This window comes from Empidonax traillii, unplaced genomic scaffold, assembly GCF_003031625.1.
Source record: "Empidonax traillii isolate 1590-97213 ecotype Southwest subspecies unplaced genomic scaffold, ASM303162v1 scaffold329:size853407, whole genome shotgun sequence".
In the NCBI taxonomy this organism is placed as follows: domain Eukaryota; kingdom Metazoa; phylum Chordata; class Aves; order Passeriformes; family Tyrannidae; genus Empidonax; species Empidonax traillii.
The window spans coordinates 558,899-567,273 of NW_020955522.1; the positions used below are offsets into that span (position 1 = coordinate 558,899).

The 8,375-nt window shown below is 45.3% G+C and overlaps 1 protein-coding gene across 1 annotated transcript in view; it reads left to right on the forward strand.

Moving 5' to 3' along the window:
• Nucleotides 1-473: 473 nt before the first annotated feature.
• GPM6B (glycoprotein M6B) overlaps nt 474-8,375 on the forward strand; it is a 112,205-nt gene continuing 104,303 nt past the window's right edge. The window contains exon 1 of the mRNA XM_027891771.1: nt 474-637. Coding sequence (XP_027747572.1) covers nt 634-637 — 4 coding nt within the window. The 5' untranslated portion in view covers nt 474-633. The remainder of the gene's footprint in view (nt 638-8,375) is intronic.

The following is an 8,375-nucleotide window of genomic DNA, read 5'->3' on the forward strand; positions in this document are numbered from 1 at the left end:
TGCGGAGGTAAGAATCACATTGCTGAGCACGGACACAGACAACAGTGAAACAATGTTATGTTTGGGCACAGCGCCCTTGCTCTTGTCACAGAGAAACTTAAGAGGCAGTTGTCTCTGAAGGTCAAGGGTGCCCTCAGCCCAGGGTTTCCCAGGAGAGAGGGTCAGGGGTCCTGCCTGGCCCCGGCTGCTCATCCCTGGTCAGCCGCCTGAGGACGATTAATGACACACTGGAGGAAAGCAGTATGAAACTGACATGAACATGTGTAAACAAGCGCTCCTTTCGGGGACCCCCGGCTCTGGCCGGGACCCCGCAGCCGCAGACCCCGGGTTTCCCCGGCGGCCGCCGGGCGGCGCTGCCCCCCTTGCCCCGCGGGGCCGGGCCGGGCCGGCCGGGCCGGGAGCCCCCCGGGCGGTGCAGGCAGGCGGGGCCGGGCCCGCCCCTCCCGCCGCGCCGCAGCCGCCGGAGGCGAGCGGAGCCCGCCAGTGTGTGCGAGCTGCGCTGCCGCCGCTGCCCTGCACCGCCCGTCCCGCCCGGCTCACCCGGCACAGCCCGGCTCACCCGGCACAGCACAGCCCGGCGAGGCACGGCACAGCCCTACGCCCCCCGCACCGCCCGTCCGACCAGAGCCAGCCATGGGTAAGCGAGCCGGGCTACGGGGAGCCGCGGCTGCGGGCAGGGAGGGAGCGGGGGCAGGTGCGGGGCAGCCCCGGGGGTCGTGGCGGCAGCAGCTGCAGCCTGTTGAGCACCCCGGCAGCGCCGGGCAGGGGGAGCGGCCGCCCCTCCGCCCCTCTCCGCCGCCACGGGAACTCGGCACAGGGACCGGGAGTGGGGACGGGCGAGGGGACCTCCTGTCTAGCGGGGCAGTGGGACCTCGCTTGCCAGCTGCAGAGCGCTCCCTTCCTCTGAAAATAAATCGGTGTTAACACAGGATCGCGGAGCTGTAGTTTCTCCGGGCGGCTGTGCGCGGCCGGCCGGAGCGCGTCCCCCGCCGCGGTCCCGCAGAAGCCGAGGGGTGCGAAAACGTCCGCGGGGCCGAAGCGGCCCCGGGTCTCCCCGCGGGTCCCGGTGCCGCCGCCTGGCTCTGGGACCGACTCGGTGTCGGACCGGCCGCCTCTCGGGGTAAGGCGGGGCGGGGGGAGCCGCTCAGCTCCTCTGCGCCAGACCCGCGTCCCTAGATCAGTTGTTGCGGGGGGGTGAAGTGTGGTCGGGAGAGGAGGAATAGCCTCGGGGGACAGGAAGGAGAGCCGACCTGCCTTCTGGAGATGGGCAGCGTTGGGTATGCCCTTATGCTGGGCGTGATGGTTTCAGTGTGAGCATTAGGGAATCCTGCGGGCTATTGGGATAACGTACTGCGCTTTTCCCTATCGCACCTTGGGGTCTGCGTGGTGGAGGGAGTTGGGTGTGAATGGAAAGTGGCAGCTTCTGTTCCAAACTTGTGGGAGGGGGTAGCACTTGCGTGAGTGTGTTAACAGGAGCAGAAATGGGGCCCTAGGGAGGGAAAGATTCGTAGTGCACACGGGTCACTCAGTAGTAAGCACTCACCTTGAGCATTCGCATCCTTTTAGCATGAACCTTTTAGCGTGGGCTATTTCTGGGAACTCTCCTTTCAACCAACAATATATCCAAATTAATTAAGTAATAATGAAAGTTATGAGGGGGAGGAAGGAGGGAGAAAGAAAAGACAGAAAAATGCAGCTGTATCTTTGGTTTAGTTTGCCAATGGCGTGTTACTGCTTAGAGGCTGCAGCTGCTAAAGCAGAGCTATCAGTGCGTGCCCGAGTGTTAATATGCACATAGTGATGCTGGCACTGTCTCTGGTTTTAATTAAGAAGAAAAAAAATTAATTACTCATCCAAAGCTAAAGGAAGCTGACAGAATTCCTATGGTTGCTACTTTGTTAAATTAATTCGCATCACCTAATTCCTTAATTTCTAAATGCTTATTAACTGCTTTGTTCCCTAGCTTAGTGAAGATCAGACTCCTGTAGTATTACCATCTCTTTACTAAGCTTTTTTTAACTTTCCACACACCCTTCCGTGCATGGTAAAGTACTGAATCCTGTGGCCTCTGCAACTCTGACAAGTGAAGCAAACCAATCAGCTGTATCAAATCAGCATCAAAAAGCTTATTTTTGCAGACATATTCTGATACTTTTTAGACTATGCTTTTCCTATGTGAACTTTTGATATTAAGTGAAACTGTCAAGTGGAGAGCCTCTCCCCTATCCCCTATTCTTCTCTTATCTTACACTTTTACTTTACTGCCATGGGTTAATGTCCAGTAAATCTTGGAATGGGGATGGAAGAGGGAAAGAAAGAAAAAAGGGGTTTTAGTGTCTTATTAAGAGAAGTGTATTGATTTTTAAGATAACACATGTAAAATTGTTCATAAATGTCTTTGCTGCTAAGTGTATGAAATTGATTTTTCTTCAGTAAATTAAGTTACTAGCAGTTTGAAATCAAAAAGTTGTTTTAAATCTTTGTCAGTGATTCATGTTGAGGAGAAGCACATTTTTATTTTAGTCTTAAAATCTTACAAAAACACCAAAGTTAGTCTTGCAGGTTATGGGTCTGCAAGAGTATATGAAATATATCATTTATGTCTGTATAGAATGTGTTGTCCTAAATGTATCAACTGAGGAAAAGAGGAGTGAAGAGAGAAAACATTTCTTGAACATTTTGCTCATAATGGTGATGATAACAAAAAACTCCAAGGTCTGTTGACTTCTTTGCTTAGAAGCACCGTTGGATGACCAAGCTGTGCCTGACTGGGCAATGGCAGTGTGGTCACTCTGGAGAGGGGACTTGGAGCACAGATTTCAGATTAAATACTTCAAAAAGAAGTCACAAAAAGAAGCCTTTGTCAGCTGGGAATACAGTCCCCCATGAATACAGTGTTTTGTTTCTGTCATTGCATAACTGTTGCCTTGGCATTAGGTAGGCTGATGCTGATGTGATTGTCTCACCAGGACTTGTTTGGAGCCCCAGTGCTGTTGTTGAGCTTCCTGATCTGATGTCAAGGATGTGTTTGACTGGTTCTCATTAGGGCCATTTGATTGTCGTTGCTTGCACAGAATTTTTATATAGAACTGGCTTAGTAAGGGTGATTTTTTTTAAATTATTTTTAGAGACTGAGAGCCCACCACTGTCACTGTTCATTGGGATTTTGGCTCCCTCAATACTTCTGAAAGTCTGTCTTCAACACCAGTTAGGGTTTGTCAGCTGGAGGGAGGGTTGTCAGTAATAACCAGTGCAGTGCTTTGTGCATCTCCTCTGAGAAGTCCTACCTGTGGCCATCTTACATCTAGAAGATTGGGAGTGGGGCTGTTACTTGACAAAATGAACAAAACATGCAAAAGATTTTTGTTCATAAATGTTTGAAAAGCATGATACAGTGTCATTTCCTGGGAACTGTGTGTTCTCATAATTTTACAATTGTTTTCTTTGTATTCCCCAAACTGTTGTTTTCAAATAAGAAAAGTGGTTGTAGCAGAGTGGGTACATGTATTATGTTTTGGTTGTTGGTTTGCTAAGAAAGAGATACTGAGGAGAACAGGGGATGAAATTACTGTCTGTCAGACTGCTGCCTTGTGGAGCCTGCAAGCCCAGGAGTTCTCAGGGACATCACACTGTGCCTTGCTGGGGCCATCCCCTGTCCTTCACACCTTCTTCAGCACATCCAGCTCCCCCATCAGTTGTTCCTACATCCCCGTAGCTCTTCCCTGCATTCCAGAGGGAACCATCCCTTTCTTGTAGGCAGTAACTCAGGAGTTCCACCTCAGGGGCTTCTACCACTCATAGAAATGGTCCTTGCTTTTACGTGAAACTTGTCTGTACTAAATTTAAATACGCCCTAAACCAGGCTTTCTTCTTAGAAACAGCTGGGGGCAAATTCTGAAAGAGAATCAGTCCTCATTCTTTCTATTCAGCTATACAGTTCAGTCAGGCAGGAGCTGGAGTCTTTTGTGTCTAACATTAATAGTAAAATCTGATTAGCTTTGGTCATTAAGGGTGGCTGCATTTCAATTGCCAAGTGTTGTAGTCCATATTTTCTTAAATCATACACCTCTTAAATATAATTAACCTCATTCTAATTAAACTTAATATTAGTTTCTCTTTTTTTAATCTTCTTTTAAAACTTGTGAAATGCAAAATTTTATCCCGCTGCCCTTCCTCTATCTCCACAACACCTGCTTGTACTGTTAAAAAGCTACCTAATTTTACCTTCTCACTGTAATCGTTCTTGTCTGAGAAGGAGGTGGAGGAGAAAAATTTGTGCATTTCAGATATTCCTAGTATCCTAAACAATTTGTGTTTTCACCATATTTACAGGTTCTCCCTCTTGCTCTCTTTCTAAACATGTGGTTCTGTAATAGAGGAAGTCTGCCGCCCTGGGTGTGAATTCTGTGTCTGATAGATCTTGAATTTTTACATTTCAGAAAAACATACTGGATTATAGATTACATCCCTGGGAGGTCTGAACTGTGTGCCTGACTACCTGTCTTTTTCAGAGTGTTTATAGGGTTTTTTAATCCAATTGAAGTCTGCAGGTGTCTTTCAATGTTAAAAGGACTTTATTTTTCTCAAGCCAGTACCTTTTTTTCAAATTTTCTTCCCTGTGTTATAATATGCAGTTGTCATGTTTCAGGCATAGTTTCTTTAATGTAATATTTTTTCTATAACCTTTGTTTTTCAAGATTAGTGCTTTTAATCATAGAATGTTTTGGTTCGGAAGGGACCTTTAAAGATCAATTAGTCCAACCCTTCTGCCGTAGGCAGGGGCACCTTTTCACCTGTTCAAAGCCCCATCTGCCCTGACCTTGAACACTTCCAGGGAAAGAGCATCCAAGGATGAGGTATGTGCAACTTCTCTGAACAATATTTAATAGTATCTAAAGTCATTACTCTAAAAAATAAGCCCAGTGTCTATTTTAGAATAAGGTTAAAAAAAATTGACAATTAACTCAGTGAAGCCCACTTCTTGGTATCTCTTTTCCTCATGCAGCAGCACTGTGTTGTCCATGAGTGGGTGCACGTTCTCATAGCGAGGATTTTCTTTTCCCTGAGGTACACAGCTGTTACAGCTGGATACAGAATCATTGCACCCATTGTATTTCCATTGATGTTTTTTGGATATAAATGTATTATCTTTTTAGAATTGTGAGAGCATTGTATCCAGTGAAATTACACTGAGGTAAAGTGTTTGCCGAAGGAGCTGCTGTGGGTTGTTGCGTTACCACGCTCTCCATGATGGCTGCTCTTCCCATGGAAACTGATGGATTTCTCTTCTGTTTGACCTCCCCTATGTGCATCCTGGCTGTGTGTGCCCTTTGCCTTTCCTCAGACATGCACACACCTCACACCTGGTCCCCATTAATACATCATCTTGCTCCTCTGTGCAGCTCCTCAGGCTGTTCCTACTGAGGTTCCAATAGCCTGCACAGAGCCATGGGAACTGCCTTCCTGTGAGTTACTCAAACCCATCTGCAAAAAACTAACCTTTTAAGGCACTATAGTATTAATGTTGTGGAAAATGTTTGAATATGCTTATTAGTGCACTTTTAACGTAGTTGCGTTTTATCCTGGGGTGTGGGGCTAAGGCTCACTCCTCATGTAGCAAATGGTTTCTCACTGGGGTTCCAGTTGGGGGAGGTATGTGATGACACATTTGGGAGGACACAGGGTTTGGGGAAGAGTGCTTGTGGCTGGATTGCTTTGAAGGAAATCGAAAATCTTTCTCTTCTCCTAGCTGACTCCTTAAAATATGTTCAGATATGAGTGCCTCTGGGTTTGAGCTGGTGTGAACAAATGCAAGGAAAGATAGTTTAGTTTCCATGTGGGACATCAAAGATGGTTGTATTAAAGTAATGGATCTCACCTGAGGCTATGAGTCTCTGTACAGATGCAGAATCCTGTGCTGGGAGCATTACTGGGTCAATACCCACTGTGGTCAAAAGGCAAAACAGAGCCACATCCATCTTGTAAGGTGGCTCCTTTCAGGTCATGTGCAATTGTAGCCTGTGGCCCAGAGGAAGCAAACTTGGATTGACAGTACCCAGTGAGGAATCCACACCTCCTGATCCCCTCTCAACCTTTCTTCTGCAGGCAGGCATGAACCTCAGACAACTTGGATGCAGGGATGGCTGTACCAGTCAAAATCCTGACACTCCCCCCCCCCCATCCCCCCCCCTCCCCGTAAATACACTGAGCATCAGTGGAGATGTCACCATCAATGCAACAAATAGGTAGCATCCTATGCACCACTTAGTTCTCAGCTATTTGTTACTTTCTATTGCTGCTCTGTCTTGGTGCTTTGGCAGTCTTCCTCTCTATAATTATTTGTCTCTTGGGTTTTAGGCTCAAAGGCTTGCACAGGGAGCTGTGGCTTGGGAAACATTTACGAGCAACACAAAGAACTATGAGAATTCAACATCTTTTGTTTTCCCTGGTTTTGGAGCTGTTTGACTAGCAGCAATTTCAAAATGTGAATGGAGCTTATGTTTCATGAAGAGAAAGATGTGCCAGATGCAGAGCTATGAAGAGCTAAAACCTCAGTGCCTTGCCCCACATCAGTTGTGGGTGTGTTTGTTTTATGCTTTGATAATTGTGTACATGTGACACTTGGAAATTTTAGCCAGTTTACAGCCAACGACTTTCAGAAATGTGTTTATACTTTGATGTTTGGGACTTTTTTTTTTTTTTTTTGAGGGTAAGATGTTGAAAAGGACTGTGGTTCAAAAATAGCTGGGGCCTGGGTCATGAGTAAGACTGGACTTCTTGAAGTTATGAACTGATTTGAAGTAAGATACATCCTTCATAATTTTTGAGGTGTTTTGAGTTTTTTATAATGTTTATTAGGTGCACAGAGCAATCATTGCATATTGCAGCCTAAAATTTGTTTCTGTATACTTTCCTTCAATGCCAGGGAAAATATAAGGATTGTCCTGGTGTAAACCAAACATAAATCAGAGAGCTGGACTGCACTGAAGGCAAACAGGCAAACACCCTTAGACAAAAAAAAAAAAAAAAAAAAAAAAAAAAAAAAAAAAAAAAAAAAAAAAAAAAAAAAAAAAAAAAAAAAAAAAAAAAAAAAAAAAAAAAAAAAAAAAAGGGAAAGCTGTGCAGTTAGTGGCTTGGGAGTAAGGAAGCAGCTGGCTTGCCTTCCAGGTGCTGGTCTGTGGATTGACAGACAGAAAGGACACCTTGTGTTAGCAATGCAGCTGGCTGGGAGATCCAAAAGGTGGAATAAGTGATGGGAGTCCAGCCAGAGGAGGATTGCATTTTGAGTAGTGCACTGGTTTTCTCAATATTGGAAACATACATTTGGACTTATTGGTTGTTTTGCTGAACTGGAGCTGTGGAGCCTGCCATCGATGGCTGACTGAGAATGAATCTGACTCCCTCGTGCTGCCAGCAAGGCATAGCTAACTGGCACTCTTCAGTGTTTGGTTTTACCTTTTAATCTATATTTTTCTCAGCTTGCATGTGAGCAAATTCATCAAGGCTTTTCAGTCCTAATGCTCAGTGAAGCTGCTGAGTGCAGGTGAGCGTAGGTTGTCATCAGAGTCACCTTTTGGGAGCTCGCTTGGGAGGGTGGCTGCTGTTGGGTCTTAGTTATATCTTCAAGAGTAATTTCCTACCTTTTTTTTTATTTTCTACTTCTTTGGGCTTATTTTTTCTTTTTTTGCTCTCTGATGGGACAGAAATGTTTTAAGACAGTGCTTTCATCACCTTAAGACTTCTTTTTAAAGCATCTGGAGTTCTAGGTTCTGGGAAGCGCTGTCAGGATTTGCTGGAATGAAGTCCTGGGCACACACCACACAAGTCTGAACTAGTGCAGAGCACTGACTGGATCTTCAATACTTTTTTGTAACTTCTATACTAAAGTAATTTTAAATTTCTTGTTCATTGTGTTTTCTGTGTATCATTATAGGTTTAGTTTTTGTTTTTTTTCTAAGGAAAACCTTGTGGAAGGTTTTAAGTGATTGCTGTTTGTGTGTAAACTTACACTTTTGTTACCAAAACTGTGTTGACATAAATGTCATGCACTTTCCCAAACAAAAGTGTAAAATGAGTTGTTGTATTTGTTAAGCACACAGCTGAAAATAAGGTTGCCACATGGAACTTCCCTTGCGGGAAATTAAATGCTTTTCCTGAGCTGTGTAGGCATGTACTACCAAAAAAAAAAAAAAAAAAAAAAAAGTCATGAGGAAAGGGAGATGACTAGTGGGAGTATTTGGAGTTGAGAACTTTTGGTGCAAGCACAGGGATCTGCTCCAGCACATCTGTCAAGAATCCATGACTTGCAAGGTGTAAGAAACAAGAACACTTCATGCAACATCTGCTTAGGCTCTGTGAAGGGCACTGGTACAAAA